Source organism: Phoenix dactylifera, unplaced genomic scaffold, assembly GCF_009389715.1.
Source record: "Phoenix dactylifera cultivar Barhee BC4 unplaced genomic scaffold, palm_55x_up_171113_PBpolish2nd_filt_p 001519F, whole genome shotgun sequence".
NCBI classification, from domain to species: Eukaryota; Viridiplantae; Streptophyta; class Magnoliopsida; order Arecales; family Arecaceae; genus Phoenix; species Phoenix dactylifera.
In genome coordinates, this window is record NW_024068828.1 from 49,442 (window position 1) to 73,453 (window position 24,012).

General features: G+C 40.4%; 2 protein-coding genes across 2 annotated transcripts; both read left to right on the top strand.

Annotated features, from left to right (window-relative positions):
* The first annotated feature begins 5,302 nt into the window (after window positions 1–5,302).
* LOC103721044 (protein ALP1-like) lies at window positions 5,303–7,497 on the top strand. Its single transcript, XM_008811076.4, has one exon. It carries the CDS (start codon window positions 5,547–5,549, stop codon window positions 7,170–7,172), a length of 1,626 nt encoding a protein of 541 aa, XP_008809298.2. The 5' UTR covers window positions 5,303–5,546; the 3' UTR covers window positions 7,173–7,497.
* Window positions 7,498–9,985: 2,488 nt separating this feature from the next.
* On the top strand, window positions 9,986–22,026 carry LOC103721043 (peptidyl-prolyl cis-trans isomerase CYP57). Its single transcript, XM_008811075.3, has 11 exons — window positions 9,986–10,277; window positions 11,473–11,651; window positions 11,727–11,828; window positions 12,791–12,897; window positions 13,032–13,173; window positions 13,392–13,614; window positions 15,693–15,732; window positions 19,113–19,308; window positions 19,664–19,810; window positions 19,937–20,089; window positions 21,657–22,026. Exons 1-10 carry the CDS (start codon window positions 10,058–10,060, stop codon window positions 20,075–20,077), a joined length of 1,497 nt encoding a protein of 498 aa, XP_008809297.2. The 5' UTR covers window positions 9,986–10,057; the 3' UTR covers window positions 20,078–20,089; window positions 21,657–22,026.
* Window positions 22,027–24,012: the final 1,986 nt, after the last annotated feature.

Sequence of the window (24,012 nt, forward strand, 5' to 3'; positions counted from 1 at the left end):
TAGAGACGTCATGGGCTCGCACCACCGACCATCCGGTCAGACTCCAGACCCTCCTATCTGCTATCTCTCCTGCAGAGATCAGTACAGATAAGACTTGCTTAGCAAGCGGCTCCCTAAACAGTAACCTGACGAGGTCTTCGTCCCACCTCTACTCTTTCGGAATGAAGAGATCACAGACACTGCGACCCTCCATCCCTCTGTGTTCGATCATGGTGGGCCAGCCCTACAATGGAACCTTAGAGAGCCACCTATCCTCCAGGATGCTGATTGCCCGCCTGTCCTCGATCTCCCACATGATCGTCAATAACACCATCGGGGCACGGATACAGATCTCTTGCCAAATGAAGGAGAACTCCGCCCAGCTCTAAAGGCAGATAGATGAACCGAAACTCCATACTTTGCCCTCAGTAGTGCTACTCAGAGACTCTCCGGCTCTAGGAGAAACATGGCTGCCAGTCTGATCACTAGAACCTCCCATTGGTCCACCAAGGAATGGACCCCCAATCTGCCTCTGCTGGTCGGCTGGCATATAGTCTCCCATGCCAGAAGGTGAACACCCCCTCTGTTACCCTGCCACCTCTAGATAAAGCTTCTGAACAGTCGTTCCATGCACCATAAAGTTATTATAGACACCATGGTATGAGACAACAAGAAAAGAGGAATGGAGCTCAAAACTGACTGTACTAGCATAACCTTGCCCATCATAGACAGGACTCCCGCCTGCCAACCCTCTAGTCGCCACCTAATGCTCCACTCCATGGATAAGCTCCCCTCCTGCATAGTCGCGATCTAGTAATCGGAACCCCAAGATAGTGCAGAGTTCCCTTCTACTCCCCTATCTCCAAAATGCTCATGACTGAGGTCTTCGTCCCTCGGTCGGTCTTCGGGCTAAAAGAAATAGCTGACTTGGTCAGGTTCACCTGCTGACCTGACACCCTGCAGTAAACCCCAAAGATCCTACGTATGGCCAGCGTTGAATGCCTCGTTGCACAGGCCAGAAGTAGACAATCATCCGTGCCATAGCGCACTTTTTGCTACAACAGATAGAAACAATCGAGTAAAATGAGACTCTTTTTATCGAGCTAGGTAATAATAGAAAAAAGTTGCTTGATGCGATCAGAGCCCTCAGTTCTTTTGATCACGTGCAAATCAAAAATTGCCCCCAATCTTGAGCCCTAGGGCCTTCCCGGGATGCTAGATCACAATTAACATAGCATAGTAATACCTATTCGATGGCTGGATCCATGGTGGACCGTGTTCTCAGGTGAATAGACCTCTTAGGCCCATAGTTTCTAGAAAAATTATATCCTACACTATATGCATCATACGGCAATGCACCATGCCAATTTCATTTTTATGAGCTCCATTCATCGTGCGCTCGCAACTTCTTATAGCCTACCAGAACAAAATAAGGCGATCAGCATGGTGCACCACTATATGATGCATGTGGTATAGGATATAATTTCTCTGGATCAGGATTTTTACACACATCATTACATTTGAAAATTTTGGTCCATGACATGACTTCTAATGTAATCTGGATTGAAGTGGAGTAAAGGACAAGAAATGTGTTAACGAAGTCCATGGAAATGGAATGGTCGAATTTTGGTTATCGTTATAGTCCATGTCCCGTGTCTCTGAAGTCATTTGTAATGCTGTGTCCGTACTTCTGCATCAGAACAAGATCTTTTTTTCAGAAGGAAAAAGGAAAAAGGAGCACGCTTTTGGAGCACAGATGAAGGAAAAGAATGGGGAAAGTATTCCAAGATAATAGCCACAAACATCTTTCTCAAAGCATGGTCAACATTTTCTGAAGATTTTCCTGTGCGTCCGTCCCATTCTTGCACAAGTCCTTGTCATGGCAAAAATTAAATTGAAGCCAATCTCCTGAACAACTGGAAAATAGCTTCTTTTTTTTTGTAATATCAACATTAATTGCAAGCAAGCTAGGAGCTTTGGATCATCTTGGCTTGAATCAATCATGTATCGGGATTGTTGAAGTCAACCTATAGTTTTCCAATCTCACCTATACGCAAACTTAAGCTTGTCCTTTTGATATTTTTTCAACGAGGTAGGCGTGGACTCCTAATCTTGTGAGTTGGTGATCCCATTGGGCTTGACTTGTTTATACTTCAAACCTTGTGAATTAAGTTTGACTTTGTTTCTATCCAAATCAAAAACAAACTCGTTGCCGAGTCAGAGATGAGCTGTTTATATGGTTTCAGAACCTCTAGAATAATATTTTCTTCAGAACTCCTTTGAAATGTTCGAGTTCTTTGAACCGTTGCCTCCAACTCATTTGACTTCTAGCTGTAATTTGTGGTCAAGAAAATGACACGGCTTGCTTTCGAGGGACCATTTGATGCTTTAGGAAAGAAAGCTATATGGTTTTAGACTACCTCTTAGCGTACGTCGATGTTCCCCAAATAACTTGAATTCTTCTACACCATACAAAGCTTGCAAGAGAACAGGTCGAGGCATGCACGCAATGCAATTTTTTCAGTGTTTTTAATCACCATTATGGGAGATTACGAGCACCATTAGCTCCTATATAATATACTCAACAAACTTTACTGAAATCCAAAAACAATAGTTGCAAAGGGACAAAACAACTCAATGTTTCCTTGGTACATATTGTTAGATAATATTTAATTATTTAAACAAATTTGATTTTTGATTAGAGATACTCGAACGTTGAAATATTTATTTCTTAGCTAGTTCGATATATTTTAGTTTTGTATTTGAAAAAATAATGCAAATAGAGTTGTATTTAATGTTTCTCTAGCCAGTACCTTTTAATTGGATATATGGACTTTTGGGTTGCTTACAAATGCATGCACGTGAATGCATCCAACTCTTGTCATTTCAAAGAGAGATCAAAAGTCTTGCTAATAAGGATACCCAAACTTCGGCCCTTGTTTTCTCTTGCATACCATTCAATCTTATGGGGAAAAAGGGCCCTAGGCCTTCTCGGAGTCAATCATTGGTGGAATCATACCACCAGAACCCTGCTAATGGTATGTTCCTATCTTCAATACCCTAGTGATCATGTAGTATATATCAAACCATCAATGGTTCCTAGAATTCTTGAAGGAAGTGACCGACGAACTATGGATCTTAATCGTCAATCTTCGATCGAGGCCCCGACTAATTGGCATTTGTTACATCTTTTTGATTGGCAAGGTACTTCGATACATCTCCTTCCTTTCAAAATCCCTCATGTTAGTATCTCATCAATTAGTTTCTTATAAATTCTAATTTAGATTTATTTCCAGAACCCCAATTTATCTATTTTTTTTAAAAAAAATATTCTTTGTTTTCTATGCATTCTAAAATTTCTGGACTGGCTATATCATTGTCTTAGGATGGTTGCATTTACATCAAATATCTCCAATAAAAACAATCTCGCTATCTCTATGGTTGAAGAAGCATTTGGAGGTAATCACAAGCAGTCTATTCATAGAGTGGAATTCTGCAATTGGATCGAGTATTACATATAGTGGTAACCCTTTATTTATTTTATTTTTTTTTGCTGAAATGGAAGTATCATACATAATGTGTACGGATACAACCAAGAAAATTAAAAAGCAAAACATCCCAGAGCACACTAGGTAAGTCCTCTCCCACCCATAGGTGGTCTCCCGAATAGGTGGCAACAAAAAAAGCCACCTAATCCGCATCCCCATTGGCCTCTCTGAACATATGTTTCGCCTGGATCACTAATCCATCACGGCCTATGGCCCTACTATCTCTCAGCAGTGAGTGGTAATCGTCGATCCCTCCTGAAGCCTACAAGATCCACCCAATAACCATCGCAGAGTCCCCCTCCAGAAGGACCTCTCTCTCCTACAAGGCATGCCATACATAGCACAAACCAGACCATGCCGCTCTCAACTCCGCCCCTGGCATTGAGATATCAAACAGGTGGCAACTCCTAGCCGCAATCATCCTAAAATTCAGGCTCCTAATAACGAAGCCTACACCTCCTCTCCTGTCGTCCTGCAGGATGCATTCATCGAAGTTGACCCTGAAGCCTTCATTCAAGAGCGAATAATGGCACAAGTAGGTCCTACAACACGTGATGCGTCGCATCGTGAGCTGGCCGTGTGTGTGTGGAAGCCTCTCTCTTGCTTTTAATTATTTTGACTTGTTTTATAATTATTTTGGTGTTTAATTTGATATTAAAATTAAGTGTTATTGTAGGGATTGTTGAGTCAATTGTTAGAGAGGCATTTGTGGCCATGCTAGATGTTGAGGGGATATTATTAGCCCATAATAAATAGTGTCCTCCCTAGGCATTATTGCAATCTTTATGGTCTAGCAGCCAGCTATTAGAGCCATTTCTTAAATAGCCTATATATAAAAGCTATGGTTCAGGCTCTCCCTGATAGCCATCTCCTACCCTCTCTTTTCTCTTTCCTCACCTACTTGTTTTTTTCACTATTTTTGCTACTATTTTTTTTTATATTATACACCTTAGAATTATTAATTTCGGGCAATTAAAAGAGTTGATCAGATCAAAGCTTCTACATGCTCGTACTGTTCAAGAGAGGAGTTAGGTCGAGCTGAAGATCAGATATATCTTGAAAGTGTTAAAGCCATCTGCCTTGTATGAGAGGGGTAGGAATGCACAGAAGTCCATAGCATGCCTTTGATCTAGGTTTCCCCTATTTTTCTAATTTCTTACTCATAAATCATTCCTTCCATGGTGGTTTTAGCTAATAAGCAAAAAAGTAAAAAAAACAAGAAAGAAGGAAATTAAGGATGGCAGGAGACGTAATCCAAAAAAAAAGCACTGTTACTCAATCGAGCAATTCTTGATGTGGAGTCAACAAACACTTCCTCAGTCCGCGTTACAGGATCAGGATCAAATATTCCATCTCCTTTAAGCTGATCACATGCACATGTATCAAAAAAAAAAAGAAAAAAAAAGAACTCATCACGTATCATAAAAAAGTTAAAACTTCTAGACCAACCCGACCCAAACCGATCCATATAAAAAACAAACGCTGGTCTTCTAATAATTTAAAATAGACCCCGGAAACAACATGTTACCCTTTTTTGACCCCTCTCACATTCCCATCCCTCATACCACCTGGCCAGAATCTCTACGCAACTCCCCTCGTCCCTTCGCTGCCTAACGCGTATACACGGACACGGAACCCGTTCAGCTGCTCCCTCGTTCCCCTTCTTCTAACCTACACCACAGGCAACACGTCATCACCTGACATCACTCCTTTGCCGAACCGTTTGTCTCAATCGCAGGCGGCCGTTGTCTTAAGCTATTCCCTCCATCGCGCTTAGCCGCGTGGCCCGCGGTTTACTGGAACTCGCCAGTCGGCGGCCCCCCACCGGCCCGCTTCCTTCCTTGCAACGCTCCACCAAAACGCGTACACACGGTGTCGCTCCCCCAACGTATATATTATATATTACCGTCACCGTTCACATTACCGTCCCCCATTTGCTCAGCTACTCTTTCTTCCTTTCGCCATCCGAGTTTTCCAATTCCTTTTGCAACGCCACCAAACGCACGCGTTGAGCGATTTATGAAATCATCTCCCACTCCGACTTCCACCAACCCCCTCCTCCTCCCCTTAGTTGAGGACGACTTCTCCTTTTACTTCTCCTCCTTGCAAGACGCCCCAGCTTCCTTCCCCCCTTCTTCGTCCCCCTCGGTCGACATGGCGAAGAAGCGGAGACGACGAGATGGTGGAGATGAAGGTGGCGGCGACGATGGCGGCGGTGGTGGGGAGGAGGATGAAGAGAATAAGAATAATAATAATAAGAAGAAGAAGAGGTCGATTGCGAAGCTATTGACGTCGCTCGCGGTCCTCGACGCCCAGGAGGAGTCCGACCGGCGGGCCTCCGACGAAGCCGCCCGCCGCGACCTCTCCCTCCTCCAGGCCAACCACCGACGCAAGTCCCAGGCCATGCTTGAGTACTACTCCCGCCTCCAGGACCATTTCTCGGACCTCGACGACTCCGACTCTATCCGCTCGGAGAATTCCCGCCTCGCCGCATCCGCCACCGCCGCCGCTGCCACCGTCGCTAGCGGCTCCTCCCCTTCCGCAGCCGACGCCGCCGCCGTCGGTGGGGGAGGCCAGCACCACCATCGGCGGCTCTGGGTGAAGGACCGATCCCGTGCCTGGTGGGACCAGTGCAGCCACCCGGACTACCCGGAGGCGGAGTTCCGGCAGGCGTTCCGGATGGGGCGCGCGACGTTCGACATGATCTGCGAGGAGCTGGGCTCGGCGGTGGCGAAGGAGGACACGATGCTCCGGGCGGCGATCCCGGTCCGGCAGCGGGTTGCGGTGTGCATCTGGCGGCTGGCCACCGGCGAGCCGTTGCGCCTGGTGTCGAAACGCTTCGGCCTCGGCATCTCCACCTGCCACAAGCTCGTGCTCGAGGTGTGCTCTGCCATCAAGACCGTTCTGATGCCCCGCTTCCTCCAGTGGCCCGACGACGCGGCCGCCGCCGCCATCAAGGCCCGCTTCGAGGCCCTCTCCGGGATCCCCAACGTGGTGGGTTCCATGTACACCACCCACATCCCCATCATCGCCCCGAAGATCAGCGTCGCCGCCTACTTCAACCGCCGCCACACCGAGCGCAACCAGAAGACCTCCTACTCCATCACCGTCCAGGGCGTCGTCAACCCCGACGGCGTCTTCACCGACGTCTGCATAGGCTGGCCCGGCTCCATGCCCGACGACCAGGTGCTCGAGCAGTCGGCGCTCTACAAGCGCGCCTCCGCCGGCCTGCTCCAGAACTCCTGGGTCGTCGGCGGCACCGGCTACCCGCTCATGGACTGGGTCCTAGTCCCCTACACCCACCAGAACCTCACCTGGACGCAGCACGCCTTCAACGAGAAGATCGGCGAGGTGCAGCGGGTTGCCAGGGACGCGTTTGCGAGGCTCAAGGGCCGGTGGAGCTGCTTGCAGCGCCGCACCGAGGTCAAATTGCAGGACTTGCCGGTCGTCCTCGGGGCGTGCTGCGTTCTCCACAACATTTGTGAAATTAGGAACGAGGAGATGGATCCGGCGCTGACGTTTGAGCTCGTCGACGATGAAATGGTGCCGGAGCACAGCCTCCGGTCGGCGAGTTCCATGCAAGCTAGAGACAACCTTGCCCACAATTTGCTGCATCATGGCCTCGCCGGAACCGCATTCTTCTGATTGCTTCACAGGCTACCATTTCTTTTTTCTTCGTCGCCGAACAGTGCAGAATTTTAGCTTAATTCGAATTATATTGGTTGTGGGGCCGCCATGGAAAGGTGTTCGATTGATTGCCCATCGCTGACTGATAGATAGGTCTCGAGATTTTGTTAGGTTAGAACTTAGAAGAAATTAAGATTGGTTACAGAGATGGAAAAAGTTTTTAACATTGTATTGGGGGTTTGCTTGGATGAAGATGCTGAAGAAATTCGTGTTATAATTATTCTTTTTATACCAAGATTGCATTGATCATTGTTAACATAAGTTGCTATGGAATTCTGTGCTTCTTGGATCCCTGCATTTCAATGGGTATTTAGCTGCCACCGAATACCGGAACCAGGACAGGGTATTATGTATTCGGAAGCTACTGAATGGTTTTTATGCTTGAATGTCTAATAACAGTGTTGGCTACAGCATAACATTTTTGGAGTTATACAATAATGAAAATTGCATCCACTTTTCCTTGTCATTTCTATGCATAACTAGCCTTAATTTTCATGCATTGGGCATTTTAGGTCTTGATGTTCTTTGATTCCCATCTGGAATAGGAGGACAAACAAAAGTTTGCTTGTGCATGGAGGTTTTGTTGTCAGAAGAATTGTCTGCACTTCTAGAATACTAAATAATGCAGCTCTCCAACCATCAGAGTCCAAGTCTAACTTGGTAGACTCTAGGCAGAAATTTCCATGTATTGAACTGCTGAAGGATGAATTAATCACAAGACAATGAGGACCAAGTCTGGTGGTAAAAGAATAAATACATTTTGTGGCTGATTAGTGTTGCATTTGTTTTGGGGAAAAAGGGGTTGGTGGCTGAGGTTTCTGTCATGGTCTGGATCGCTTAACCTCGATCGATGATGCGAAGGCAATATTTTTCATGAATTTTATCGAATTATTTGTTTGGCACATTCTTATGCGAATCACAAGAACTTTCAATGAGTTCTAGGTAAGGCATTGAAGACTACTTTGGATGCAGTATGTACGTAAGAACAGTCCCGTATGAGGATTTCTGTTGATTTGGGGAAAAAAATCTCATCTTTTAGGTGAACATTATTGAAGTGATATTTTGACCGCCATGGTAAGGTGATACCATCTTCCTCCATTCATGAAGAAAGCATCAGATTTTGTATTGGTAATTGGTATTAAAACATGGCTGTGTTTGACAAGCAAAGGTGGTAAAGCAATCTAGGTTTCCCTCCATTAGTTTATATTACAACTAAACTGCCTTGCCTCTTAACAGTTCAATAAGTAACAGGAGACCCAACCTAATAGATATCAATTCCCTCTAGAACCCCATTAAAATATGTGACAATGTTTCTATGATATTCTTTGGTTTCATTTTGTCTCGTTCGAGAAGCTATGTTACCTGGACACTGTTTTTAAAGATTCTAGAAGTGCTTTTTTTTTTGACACTTTTGAACATCCGGTCACAACAAGAGAGGATATAAAACAGCTGGAGACTGTACTTTCGAAGAGTCCTCCTAACTTTTAACCAAAAGTGCTGACACTGGGCACTTATTATGGAGGGTTACGTTGAACACTCTTAATCTCCAGCTATGTGCCATTTTATTCTTAATATAAAATTATTATGATTAATTATCAATTTAAGTAACTTAATATATTTTAGATAGTTCTAAAGAATCCTAATGAATAACTTAAACAACTTGCAAAGCCATCCATGATCTATTATTTTATTTGTTAAGCATCATGTATGATATATCCATCTACTTTTCTTTTCAGATTTTCTTTTCTGAATAAACATCTAAATGTTGCATATAAAAATATATGCTATGATCCTGTTTTAAATTTTGGAGGCCGTGCTTGAAACTTGTGGATGCTTATACACTTAATCACCTATTTGGCAATGCGAAGTAGCAAGGAACCACAGAATATTTTTGTTTCAGGATATTCCAATTCCATTTATTTGACAACCCCCGGGTTACATTTCCATTAGATGCCAATTGCCATCATAACCGATCCATGAAAATCAAAAAATAATCATATAATCTTTGAGAAGTTGCAATATAAAACAAAACAAGAGTTGTAAGTGTGTGGAATATTTGCTTCTAGTTAGTTATACATTCTCATGCATCACAAGAATATACCAGGCTATAAGGATTAGGGAAAGCCCGCTTTCCCTCTCCCAATATCTCCCGAGATTGGATAATTAATAAGGAATCAAGGAAACATCAGTACCGGGTGATTTTATTAAAGAAGACAACCGCAACTATATATATTGCGACACACTTTCGAGGTATCAACTATTGGGGCAGAGCTTAGGGCAGCATAGGAGGAAATCTCCTACGCGAGATGGATGTTAGGGGTTAGGAGCATCATCTTTGAAGAGGACTCAGTCGTCGTGATCGAATGGATACGGAATGAGGGACGGAGGGGGGAGGAACGCCCGTTGCCATGCGATATTCGTTGGTTGATGAGGGAGTATAGCGTCTTCTAGGCCGTGCATGTATAGTGAAAGGTGAACAAGACAATTGACTGAATCGCTTCGTTTACTCTCCAACACTTTGGAGAGATCTTCTGGACATATAATTTATCTATTTTTCTACATTTGAGCCGTCTTCTATCTTTTGGCTTTGTTGACTGTGCTTATGCTAGATCTACGTGAAAAAACAACCGGATCTCGTTCTCAAAGATGAGATGCACAACCGAACCCAAAACCGCAGTCGGAACCGGCCCGGTTCGAATCCGAACCACAAGACGGCAGGATGACGGACGATTATATCGGCTGAGTTCGAGCTATATGCGTGCGTGCGTGCGTGCGTGCGTGTGTGTGTGTGTGAAGGCAACCCAAGGGCAAGAGTTGGATCGGCAAGGAGAGGGGCATCGGCGATGTCGTCGGTGTACGTGTTGGAGCCGCCGACGAAGGGAAAGGTGGTGGTGAACACGACGTTGGGGCCCCTTGACATCGAGCTGTGGCCGAAGGAAGCCTCCAAGGCCGTCCGCAACTTCGTCCAGCTGTGCCTCGAGGGATACTACGACCGCACTATCTTCCATCGCGTCATCAAATCCTTCATCGTCCAGGGCGGCGATCCCACCGGCACCGGCTCCGGTACCGCTTCTTTCCTTTCCCTCTTTCCCCTTCTCTCGCTCTCTTTTCCTCGTCGAACACCAATTGATCTTTTTTCCCCTTATTTTTCTCTTGTTTTGTATTAGTGAGATTAGGGCTGTGGGAATTAGGCTTGTAAGCTTAGTTGAGAATCACACATGATGTAGGGAAATTCTTGATTTTTTCCGTCTTCTTTGACAAAATTAATCCAAGAATTGTTTAGGGCTGATTAGATGGGATTGTAGACAAAGTCAACGAAGATTAGATTTTTCTTTCTTTGACGGTGTAAGATCAGATGCTTGAAACTCAAATGTTTTTTGCTTTTGTTTGTTTGTTAGTTTGTGAGATTAGGGTTGATGGTTACTCTATCAGGTTTTAGGGTTATAAGCTTCATTAAGAATCTGAGACCACGTAGACCAATTCAACATTTTCTGCTTTTTGTGAGAAAAAAGGAGTTTCATCAAAGAAGATTGCGTGCAGTTGCAATGATGGTTATAGTTTATCACTATGTTGCAAATCAAGATTATAGGCTTCGTTTAGATGATCCAAGAATCAGTTAAAGCAATCTTGACTTAGGACATGATATTTAGTAGACAATGAGGAATGGGGTTAGCCATGAGAAATGACTCAGTTTTTAGGGTATGCTATTTTACATTGCTTTGCTTCACAATGGAAATAGCATCACAAAAAGATTAGAAGAGTCAGGAAAAAGAGGTGCTCTATCTTTATCTTAGAGGCTTGCTAAAGTTGTGGGACTTCATCACAACTTCCTTTTTATTTGAGAACTGGGGTTTCGATCTATTGGGTGCTGATCTTGGACTATTTTTTGGATTCTATCTTGGTATTCTGGCAAACCTTTATATTGCTGTTTCTTGGTTTTCTAATATTAACATGGTCTTTTATTAATCACACAATGTATCTTTTTTTTTCTGCAAAAATAAAAGGAGAGTAATGATCTTGCTATCAAGGCCTTTGATGGCACTCTAAGTGGGCTGAAAGTCCTAGGAGACTAACTAGTGTTTAAATGCTGTTTTAGGAGTTCTTTGCACATACTTTATTATTCTATTAGGTAATGTACATAATTTTGTTTATTTTTTGGCTAATTTAATTAGTCTAATTGTGGAATTTAGACTCTATGATTAATATGGATAGGTCATCTTCAAGAGCGTTGACATGTAACATGTTTTCCATCTCGTAGGTGGCGAAAGCATATATGGAAGTACGTTTGCTGATGAATTCCACTCTCGTTTGAGATTTAACCATAGGGGCTTAGTTGCATGCGCAAATGCCGGCTCACCACATTCAAATGGAAGCCAGTTCTTTGTAACATTAGATCGATGTGATTGGCTTGATCGAAAGAATACAATTTTTGGAAAGGTGATGACCGCTACTTTTTTCATCTCTTTCTGACTATTTAAATTATAGTTCCAACTGAAACCCCAATATCTACAGGTCACTGGGGATTCAATATATAACCTTCTTCGGTTGGGCGATGTTGAGACTGATAAGGATGATCGACCTTTATACCCACCTCCAAAGATCCTTTCTGTTGAGGTAGGTTTTTATGGATTTGGCTTTCTGTTATATTTGCAAATCAACATGCAACTTTATTTTACCCAACAAATTGCAAAAAAATGGGTTATTGCAATGAATTAGCTTCTTATTAAAATATTGAGGCACTTAAGTTGGATTCAAAATGCCTTTGGGATTGACATCATCTTAGGTTGAGGAAGCGTGATGGGGGAAGGCTGGGATGTAAGATAATGAAAAAGAGATAAAAAAACAACAAGAAAAGGATTGGTTGGAGTGGAGGAACCACATGTTTCTACATTGGAGTTTGTTTGTCATTGTCATCAAAATATGAGTGCTGTGCCAACTGAGGAGGAAAGCCTAAAATTTTTAGCTCTTACTCACAGGTGGAGACCTTAGTCATATATAGGGCTCCTTACATCCAATCTTAAATATTAATGGCCCATTACATAAAAGCAGGTATAAGGTGAATAAATGAAAGGAGTAGTGGGTAGACTGGATTGGCTTATTATTAATGCATGCTCTTCCAAAATTCTCATTCTGAATTGTTGCAAATATATTTTAATTCCTATCTTTCCAAGAAAATCTGGTAAAAGAACCTTTCTTTTAATTGCTATTTTTATATCTTTGCATATCATTCAATTATTCATTGCAGCAAATTTTTGTCCTGTTCTTTGTTTTCCTAAAATGATATCAAAGGATATTTTGAACATGTCTTGTATGCTGTGTAGTGCTCGATACCTCTGGATGTTCCCTATTTTATGTTCTTTTCAGTGTATTTACATATAGTGTGAAATTTGCTTACTTGTTCTAGTTCAGACTACGTATTGCGATTTTCTCTTACTCTAAGAATTCACATGCGTAGATTCAGTTTGTAACCCCAGTACTTTAGTTCATGACTTTCTTGCTTTATGATTGTTTAGATAATTAGTACATCATATATTAATTCCCTTAGTTAAAAATATTTGTCTTTGAAACTTGTTTAGGTACTTTGGAATCCATTTGATGATATAGTCCCAAGGAAGGTGCCTGAGAAGCCTCAGTCTTGGAGCAAGGTTGATGTTGAGGGACAAGAGAAGAAGAAAGCTGTTAAGTACGTACTTTTTGCATCTTACTGCTTCAATTTTATGGACCGTATAAGTACATCCATTCTTCATGTACCAATTTATATCATCATAACTAACTTAGTTATAAGATATCTCTGCTAATATAACTTGCATCAAATAGGCAGCTAAATGTGCTATCTTTTGGAGAAGAAGTAGAAGAGGATGAAAAAGAGGCGGCAGATATAAAGGATAGGATTAAGAGTATTCATGATGTATTAGATGATCCTCGTTTTCTCAAAGAAGAACCGCAAAAAGAACCATTGGTGAGAAACTACTGTAGTAGATTTAGAACCATTCTATCCTGAAATTTCACATTCCTATTTTTACCTTTGCAGATTGTCAGTTATTCTTGGACATAACATGGATGGACTTGTCATTTTGGTTCTTACTATAGTTTGTAATCATAAAAAATACTATATTGTTTTGTTATTGCACTGAACAAAGCCAAACAAGAAAGTATTGATTATTTTTTAACATGCAGACTTCAGCAGAACAAGAAAAGAAAAAGGATATTCATTTATCTGTCAGAGAAGTTTTAAGCTCCAAGAAAGGTGATTCTACGAAAGATCCAGAAATTAATTATCCTGACACTTATGATCATAGCGATGATGATGAGGCAAAGTTTGATGAACGGATGCGTTTGCAAATTCTGAGAAAGCGCAGGGAGCTGGGAGATATCAGCACTCATGAAAAGTCATCCACTGGTACTGTACACTTATGCGTTGCTTTCCATTCTGTTATACAAGGAACGTGATGAGGATACATCCTTTGCCAATGCTAGCATTTTTCCATTCTCTTGGTCCAAGTCTTTGCTCCTATTCAACATGAAGTGTATAATTTTTTTTTGAAACAAATAATACGATGCCTATATAGACTAGCTGGTTAGTTCTCATGAACATTTTTCTTTAATACTGATTTTTGGTAAATGGCACGAACATTTGTTAAATAGAAGTGAGTACAAGAAGAAGTATGTTGTCTCCTTTTCATTTTAGGTGGATAAGTTGATGACAAAACTCCATTAGAAAGAGGAAATAATGTGGAAGACAATAAAATACTCAAAGCAGAAAAAATGTAGGTCTGCTGATTTACTTGTATGGACCACTCTTGGCCTGATTTCAACTTGAAATTTCTAGGATAATGTATGCTTGACCAGACCAACTTTGAAATTTTCGGGTATTCTTGATCAGACCAAATTTGATTTTTTTGGGCCATGCTGAATCCTAATCCAAATTCTTTCTTTCAAGGTCTGAAACCAGCTATATTTATGCTCTACGATGGTAACTTGTTGAACTATTGATCCCATTTTTGTTCACCTATTCAATTGGCAATATTGGCTTAGCTACTCAAACCCTAATACCAAGTATGCATCTATTTGCTGCCCTTTCACTCAAACATTACACCATATTGCATGAGAGGTGGTGCCGCAAAAACTCGCAGTTGCATAAGTTGGCTTATTGAATTCCAGGGTTATGCTCAAAATTTCCATTGAGATGTTGCCTACACTGGATTCTTAATTATAAACGTTATATGAAACTAGTTCTCTAAATGTAAATAATCTCATAGTCAGGGTTACAATTTGTTAGTTGACTATAATTCCTGAAAAAGATCAGGAAATTGCTGGGATTAAAATTACCTTTAGTTGCATGTGAGGGATTAAGAACACTGGTTCAGAATCAGCTGCGTGGAACTCCATTACTTCATGAAAATTTTGCACATCAAACTGCCATGAGTCCAAAATCTGGAATCGGGTGTATGTTTAGATTTTTCATATTTAAGTATTGAAAAGTGTAAGTCCTAAAAATATGTGGTTTCCATCATAGATTCAGGCATATCTTGTATGTTAGGCAGGTGATTGAGTGGTTAGATAGATCTGGATAGTGTTTGGAACAACCGTTATGGTGCTGGTCACCAATACATGGTTCAACCGTGGCTCACCTATGATTCGACCATCCAACTCCCATTTTAGTTCTCATATATCCGGATTGATCCATGCCCCTTTGTTGCTTCACAATTCAACCTCAGAGTCACCAAAAAAGAAAAAAACGAAGAGGTTGAGGAGGTTAGGTTTAGGCATGTATTCCGTGCTTGCTTCTCATCACGGTTCTTGCCGGATCTCCACCTCCTCTCCTGGATCCCCATCAGATCCCTACCGCCTAGCCTTGATTCCCACCACAGGCTTCCGCTTTCATCAAATTGTGTTGCTTGGCCTTGAATCAAATTTGATATGGCTGCATCGTCTTGAAAGCCACTGATCTGGTCTCCCCACTTGAAATCCTGTTAGATGTAGCTGCATTGGCTTGAATCTCCTTGGATCATGTCACCTCAAAAAATCCTCCTACAACCAGTCCTCTTCCCTTGCCTTCGACAAAGGGTGGAGAACTATAGAAGAGGATTGAGAAGCAAAACTCGGGCATCGAAGGGAAAGGAGCCCTTTTAATTTCTTTCCTCATTCATTTTTACTTTAAATGCATTTTTAACTTGGGGTGGGTGGGAACTGGGTCAACTCATTCCGGACTGATCAGTTCAATTGTTTGACCCAACGGATCAAACAGATTTGTGGGAAGTGGGTCTTTGGGTGACCCAACCTGCTAGAGGTTGTGGGTGATGGGTCAGGCAATTCAATCTGTTCTTAGGTCAAACTGGTTTTTGGGAAGAGTGGGTTCTGGGTGACCCAACCCACCAAAGGTCATGGGAGATGGGTTGGGTGAGTCAACCCGTTCACCCTGGTCGATAAACATTGATGTGGATTGATTCTGATACATTGGGCTCTAATTTTTTGCAGATAAATCTACTCGGAAGGATCGTGAAGTATCACTTTCAAGGTATCGCTCCCAATCTAGCTATGTGCTGATATCTTAAATTTTTCTTATTCTATGTTTTTCAAGTTTTCATGTGTTTCTTGAGTTCTCATCTCCTTATGTTTAGATATTCTGTTTTCGTTTCTTACACCTTGTTTGAGTCACCACAATTATTTAATGAATATTTTTTTAACTTGATCATGTACAAAAACTTTGAACTTTCATTAATTCTTATCCAGTTTCTTTCTTTTAATGTAGCTGATGTGTGAGACATCAAGGATTTAATCATCTTCTTGTAGTGTTTATGTTGGTCAGTGATGGGTTATTGTACTGCATTGTGTCATGCTGACATCTGGCTTGCCTTGGACGGAGAAATAAGAAACATGTTCACAAGTCACACAAAAGCATGCTAGATACACTAGCAATATCTATGCTTCTAACATGTTTATTTTTTAATGATAAGTAGATGTGCTTGGAATACTCAAACTGAATGTTTGATTTTTCCTTTAAGGCACTTTACACATTTTGCTCATGAGTAATCTGACAATTGTATTAAACTATCTTGAGAAATCAAACTGACAGACTAATCATAAGAAATTTTAATGTCAATATAAGTATATTTTGACATGTGTCGATCATCTGGTATTTTGTATATTTGGAATTTGATCCAGTGCTGGTGGATATGGATGTGCACAATACACTTTTGTTTATCATGTTGGTAATCCTATAAGTAGTATTTGTTGAATGGCACATATTGTCATGGACCACCTACCATATACATAATACATTGCATTCATTTGTGCAACCGTGCCTGTCTGTTGAGATGTTGTGCTTCACTATTGAATACTTTATTGACTACATTAATTGCATTTATTGTAGCTCATGTTCCACGGTAAAAGCATGGGAGTGTCCATTTTGGTTCTTCACATTAAGTTTTTCTGCTTTATGTTGGCGACCCTATTATTACTATTTTATCAAGTTTCCTCTTTACCATTGATGGTCTTGTTGTTTACATACAAAATGAGATTTCATTCTCTCTTTGCTGCTCAACTATTGAAAAATTGTCGGAATTACATGACTTTGAGCCATTGTGGTTTCTCATTAGTTTCTCTGGATCTGTGCCCTATGTTATCCAATAGATTAACTTAAATCTTCCTCATTGCGAATAGTTACGATACTTATGGACAGCCACTAGCCATCTTGTCATATTTCTGAATGTTGTGTTTTCTACAAACTGTTTGTTATGAACATTGCATCCATTAGGTGATATCTCCATTTCTCAACCTCTTCATGATCTTGAAACATTTAACAGGAATTTTCTTTCCTAAATTTATTAAACTACTTTATGTGAGTTTCAGCAATGACTTGTTAGTTGGTCCAATTGATCTTGCCTGGTTATTTGAAGCTCAAACCCCTTCTAAAGTCTTCCACTTTTGTCAGAGAAATCTAGGTGATTGTTTGAGGTTGATCTCGACCTAAGTAAATCAATCCTGGCTTGATCTTGTAGCCATGTTCTGTACTGCTCCTTTTATTACTTCCATCTGAGAGATTCATCCTGTTGATTTGCATTTTCTTTTTATTTTCTTTTAAATGCCTTTTAACCCTAAGAACCTTTAGTACATTTCTGATCCATTCTACCTGGAGTTAGATGTCCATCTTAAAGAATTGAAGTTGGATAGGTGCCGGAATATTAGATACTTGTCAAATGCTTCAGTTCTTGCTTCCAGTGGCTGAGGGAGAATTTGCATTTCTAACAGTGAGTTTGTGATGTAGGACATTCTAGACTGTAGGGGTCTACAGGGTCTAGAGAAGCAAGGCTTAAACCTATCGGTTGCTGGGAATTCCAGTGCAATAGTAAGTTAAGGGTTTTAAATACAGCAAAGCAATCAGCTGTGCTTTTGGCTAGACAGAGGGGTCTGTTGGTGGATTATAAGGGATAGATTTAAGGAGAAATAACAAAGACAGTAACATCAGATTTGATTCTGCAGTACTACAGATATGTGGAACTAGTGGTTTAGGGGCAGCAAGGTGAGGGTTTGCAGGGATCAACCACAGGTTGTGATGGAAGGCTGTTAGGCTTGCTGCTATGCCAGAACAAGGCATGCTTGGACATAGCCCTGATCTGACCTGAAAATAGACCCTGACAGGTGATTGTTTGCCTTCCACACACGGCTATAATGGCACAATGGCAGGGGAGTAGTTTCTGGATTAGGTCCGCATGCTCTAAGGGTCTAGTATGGTTCTGCTGCAGATTAGTTCACAGCAGCAACGGTAGAACAACCAGGCCACAGAAAATAAAGAATAGAAGCAAAACTGAAGACAGTAGAAAGTAGCAAAGGAGAGGCAGGATAATACTGGACTCACTAGGAATCACACCTAGGGTTTGAAGGCCTCACATCTTCGATGCAGAATCACACCATAAGAGTAAAGAAAACCAAAGACTCCATTCTTCCGTTCATAATCTGAGTAAACTTTGATTACATGAAACTTAAGAATTCCTTTTTTATAAGAAAAGATAAACCTAATTCGACTCTATTTCAAAATCCCAAAACTGCCCATAATAAGGCCTGGTTACTGTTCACGGTTACTGTGGCTGAAGCAGTGCTGTGGAGAGTATTGCTACAGTAAATTGGTCTCATAAGCTAACAATTAAAATATGAGATCTTTTAGTCTCAACCTTTGATTTTAAAGTACTACTAAAAACTAAAAATAAGTGGAAACAAATAGAAAACAAAAAATTGACACCTATATTAATATCTAAGAAAAATTCCATGTTGCATCCGCTTAATGCACCATGACATGTTCTCAATCTCCATCTGTTTGGATTTTGAACCACCACAAATACATTGGAGGTAGGCTATTAATATTTTAGTGCTTATTAAGGTTGTAGGTGTTAAAATAAGTAGAAAGTAAATTACACAAAATGTGATCTGTCTTGTTTCCTTAACTTCACTTGGGCTTCAGTGCTTATATCTTTTGTGCAAGATTTGTGGTTATTATTTTTGGAAGGCATCATCACTAAAAGGAAATCTCATCTCATTCTTGAGACTGCATGTGCATTTCATATCATTTCTTTTGTGCCTAGACATTGATTAAAGCTGCTTTGTCATACTCGTTCCATTGTTTAAAAAGGCTATCGTTTTGGTTTCCTTTTTATGCTGGATAAGGGTAGCATGCCAGAACTTGCCGTCCTTTTTGTGCTGGACAAGGATAGTATGCTAAAAATTGGCCTCCAAATTGAATAATAACAAGTAGGATTGATATGGTTGAGAAATTAGATTGAAACAAATAATTTGTGGTGAACCAAATGTATTGGGATTTTTCCGTATATATTGAGGTTCTCTAGCATATAGAGCTAATCAATGTGGATCATTCCCTGGTATGCTCTAATTAATGCTATGCAGGAGCAATGCCGATGTTACTGAGGGCCAAATTACAAAGGTTGAAAAACTATCTATAAAGAAAAAGGGCATTGGCTCAGAAGCTAGGGCTGAACGTATAGCCAAAGCAGATGTTGACTTACAGCTACTTGGTCATGCTGACCAAGAAAGAGAGATGCGGAAACAGAAGAAGCGTAGGCTCCATGGTCGTGAAGAAGATGTATGTGTGAACTTTCCTGGTATCATATTAGTTTCATCTAATTTGTTCTATGATTCAATGAAGAAGATCCATCTTCTATTTTATTAGGATACAAAAAACATATTTGATTTAATGAAAATGTCATACCATCTCTGCATTTTGGCTAATGAGCAAGGTATTTTATGGTTTGACGTTCTTGCCTCCTCTAGTCAATAAGTTCTCACAAGATTTTGTCAAATATCTTTATCATTCTTAAAAGTCGGAAGCATCTCTCTTTCTTAATACTAATAGGCTTATTTTACAAGTTAAAAGTGCATGCATCTTTTTCCTTTCTTTGGTTATAGTTTGACTTATTCAGGGAAATTTTTCATTCCAGACACTAGCGAAGCTGGAGAGGTTCAAAAAGGGTATCAATGCCAAGCTCTCTGGACCTGGCAGTAGTGATTCTAAGGGCAATGACAAGGAAGATGAGTCAGGATGGATGACAGCCAAGTTGAAGTTCATACCTGAGTCTTCTGAAAAGGTACTTACACCATCTTATTGACCCTCCTCTTCCTCCTGTTTCTTCTTGTTCTTGTTTGTTTGTTTGTTTGTTTTTTAATTTTTTTTTATATATATCCAATGTACTAAGTTTTCAAACTGCTCACAGGATAATATGGCAAGGAAAGATGATCCAAATGAATACGTAGTGGTTGATCCTCTTCTAGAGAAAGGTAAAGAAAAATTTAACAGGATGCAAGCGAAGCTTAAGCGACGAGAACGGGAGTGGGCTGGCAAATCTATCACCTAGTTGTTTAACCAGGTGAGGTTTATCATAATGCTCTCATCCTTTGTATTCTTTCTCATTTGAATTGTTTTCTTGGACTATATGTATGCAAGCAGATATGAGGATTTCTTGAAGTTCACCAAGGATATAATACCTGGTGTTATAGTTCTGTCAGAACCTCCATAAGTAGATGCACGAAAACAGCCAAATTCTACATTTAGATATTTATCAATTTATTAGTACTGGCAAACAAGTTGAGATTATGCATCTCATGTTCAAAAATTCATAACTGAACTTGCTGTATATTTTTACTGCTTGACTTGCGAGTTGATTGATGCAATTTTTTATATCTTTAGACAGGCCTTACCTTTGATTAGACATGAGAAAATCCTGACAAGTGCTTAGCAGATTCATTGATATATTAGTTCTAGATGCATTAACTTGATAATTCATTTAAGGATGGAATTCGGTGGAAACAGCTAATTTGGCAGGTGAATGTACTTCTGTGACCATATAACAAGAATTGTAGGCATTACTGTGTGTCTCCAGTATTTGATGTTTGTTTTATGCATGTAGTTGTATTCATTACTATTGGAAGAGAGTTTTTCACCATTGATAGGTTTTTGAATCTTTTCAAAGAATTCATCTGTGTTATCTTAGGCCCACTTTTCCCAACCTTTAGATACAAATCTGAGCTACTTAGTTTGGTCTTTGGTCATAAATAAATCTTTTTTGAACATGCTTGTATATTTTGAGCCAGTTCTTGACCACTTCCTCCTGACCTTAGGTATTTACATGTTTCTAATGCTCATCTTATTCTTATATTCTCTCTATTGCTCAACAGGCTATTGAACATTGTCTGCTTTATTCTTGTCCTAGAAAGTTTCCAATAGGCAGTCATGTGACTATCATGAAAGTGGAATAGTACCTACTCACTTTGTCTACCGTCTTTCTGATTCAATTGCACGGCTTTATTGTCTCTTGAGATTTTCAGTATATTAGATCCAAGATGGAGAAAAATGATTGTTAACGAGAAATCGACCTACTATTTCGTATTTCACACAAATGTTCACAAGGGCATTGTTTTTGTGTCCCATAGTTTGTGTCAAGACAAATGTCTGAACATATCTTTTTACAGCGAGGGATACTGTCAAATTTTTACCACATTCGTTTCCATTACATGCACATTGTCAAAAGAACATGCATAAGCGTTCTTGAGAGCCTCAATCGATATGAGGGAAGTCCTTTTTTGAAAGATCTAGCAGTAGAGCTTAAGGGTGTATTTACTTTGTGTTCTCATTAGAATCTTTTTCTCTTACCATTGGGATCGGGGGATACAGGTCCTCCATTGTGACGAGCATTTCGGTTGATGGCCATCTACTAGCTTGAACTTGCTCAACGAATGTAATTTAGCACAATTTATATTTGACCTTATTTCCTTGGTATGTCGATTACAGACTGCATGATTATTGACCTTTAAGAGCATAATGCATGCTAGTGAAAAAGCTATGCCAGAGTTAGACCATCCGTTGTTTGGTGATTGAAGTTGAATCTATGCGAATAAATCCTTGATTTAATATTTCTAATTTATCCTTGTTGACAGGGGGACTTCGATCTGGGCTGCGTTGCCAACTGTACAGGAATTTGCTCCCCATTTAACTCTTTTGAGTCTTGATGCATCTTGTAAGGTGCATGCTTGGACATTGATGTACTGCCTTGGACCTCTGGGCAAACGACAGGTCTAGTACGACAGCAGTGAGTGACTCTCCCATGAGCTTTGTAATATTTGGGGTTTTCCATTGCTCAAATCAATCATTTATGCGGTGCATAGTCCCTGGAATCACCTTGAACTATATGTCCTTTCTCTGATGTGTTTTCCTCATTGCTGGAGAAATGGAGAGGCTTGTATTGGGCTGTTAACTGACCAAAAAAAAGCGATGGCTTTGATAGAGTCATGCGCATATACGGGTTTATATTTATTTATTTATTTTTTTTAAATGCTAAAATGGAGAGCAAGCATTAAATATTTAAAAATCGTGAAAACAGTGTTATTTGAAAGTAATATATTATTTATAATATTATTTTTTAATACATGATTTTTTTTTTTGTTATAGAAGATTAGGTTAAATTAAATAGAGTTCTAGATGATGAGAATTTTAAAAAATTGCATTTAATAGATTTGTGGAAAGAAATGTATTCTTTTGGGCAGTGGTGCTGTGGCGCGCATGTGAAGGCGCATGTGAGAAAGATGATCGTATCTTTTGGAAAGCCTGTCATGTTACCCCCACAATGCATGTAAGCATGTTCGCGTGCATGCACGTATGAAGGTGTGTATGGTATAAGTATGTACATGGGACGTATGTCTGTCTGTTTTCTAAGATCACCAAAATATATAATTTTTATTTTAGATATTTTTAATGGTATAGATCATAATTAATTTTATAGATTTTCTGTTTGGATGCTAATAAATTTTGGATTTGAGTAGATTCTCTCCTGAGAGGAATGAAATCTATTATTGAGTAATTTTTTTTTTTTCACTATTGAATTTGGATCTTAGAACTCGAGTAAAATATAAAATATATTAGTTAAAAAATAAAAAGTATTATTTTTAGAACTAAAAAAATATAGCTATTCTGAATAAGGGCTGGAGTGGGAGAAATTATTGCATGGCCATGGCATGGTGGTGCATGCCATCAATCATTGAGATGTGCTCATCTCAATGATGGCCTGCCACAATACACTATGGTGATTAATGGCATGCATCAGCACCGCGTTCATGTAGTACATACAGTCCCCCTCTTAGGGGCACGAGTCTCTCCTTGTTGTTGTTGTTTTTTTTTTTTTTTTTTTTTTTTTTGATGCTCTTTTTTTTTCTTGTTTCTTTGGAGATAAAGACAGTCCTTTTTCATTTTTGATATAATGACAACTTATGCTGAATGAGCATGTGTACACTCAGAAAGATTAGAAAAAGAAGTTGACGAGGAGGGAAAGAAACAGACTCGTGACTCTCCTAGAGGATTTTTCTCGAGTCATGCGCAGTATAGGAGGCAATTCAGTCAGCAGCACTGTTTGTCTCCTAATAAACATGAGTGATTTGGAAGGAGTCCAATCCTCTTGAGAGCCTGCAGATGTCCTAAAGTACCAGGTGCCAGTCGTGTTTATTGTGCTGGCCTTGAATCCAATCGATCATCGTAGCCGAGTCACCTTCAAGATAGATAGTATCCGCACTAGAGCTAATCTCGCATAGGTGATGCCTGTCCATGTAGCTTTTAGCACTGTTTCAATGACGGACTCGTCGAAAGTGCGCCGACCTCTAACTGCGACGAGTCTATAGTCATGATCGCTAATCACAAAACTCACTTCTCCTCTGCGCTTTGCGAGCACAAAATATATTGAAAGGAATAAACAGCCGTTGCACCTTAGCTTCCTTCTGCTCTCGGTTTGACTCGGAGGTGGTTTCAGCCATGGCAAATCCATCTACAACAGTTTACAACAATAACCAAACCGAGATAAGATGATGGTGAAGAGGATAAACACGATTCAATTGTTTATATAAACATGTAATTACAATAACCATAATTATCAAAACATTCTCCCACCTATTTGGGTTAGATTCTCACTTAACAAACATTTCCATTTAGGACTGCCTTTCATGTTACTTCAAGCTTTTTGATACTATTTTTTCACAATATCCATCCAAGTTTGTGCATCACTTCTTATCAGAAGCATATATGCACAGTTTGTGTTTCCAACTATGAGCAGATATGAGGGAAGGAAGGGAACCTCCTTGCTTCTCCTCCTCTACGGAGGGGGATCCCTTTCCTCTCCTACCGCCAACCCGGAGGCTGTCCGGGCCTATAACACGACGCGTGTTATTGCCAACGTGGAGGGGGATTCCACCAGGCCGTTCGAACCACAATTCGAGCTTTGCGGTTTAGGTTCAGGGTGGCAAACTGGCA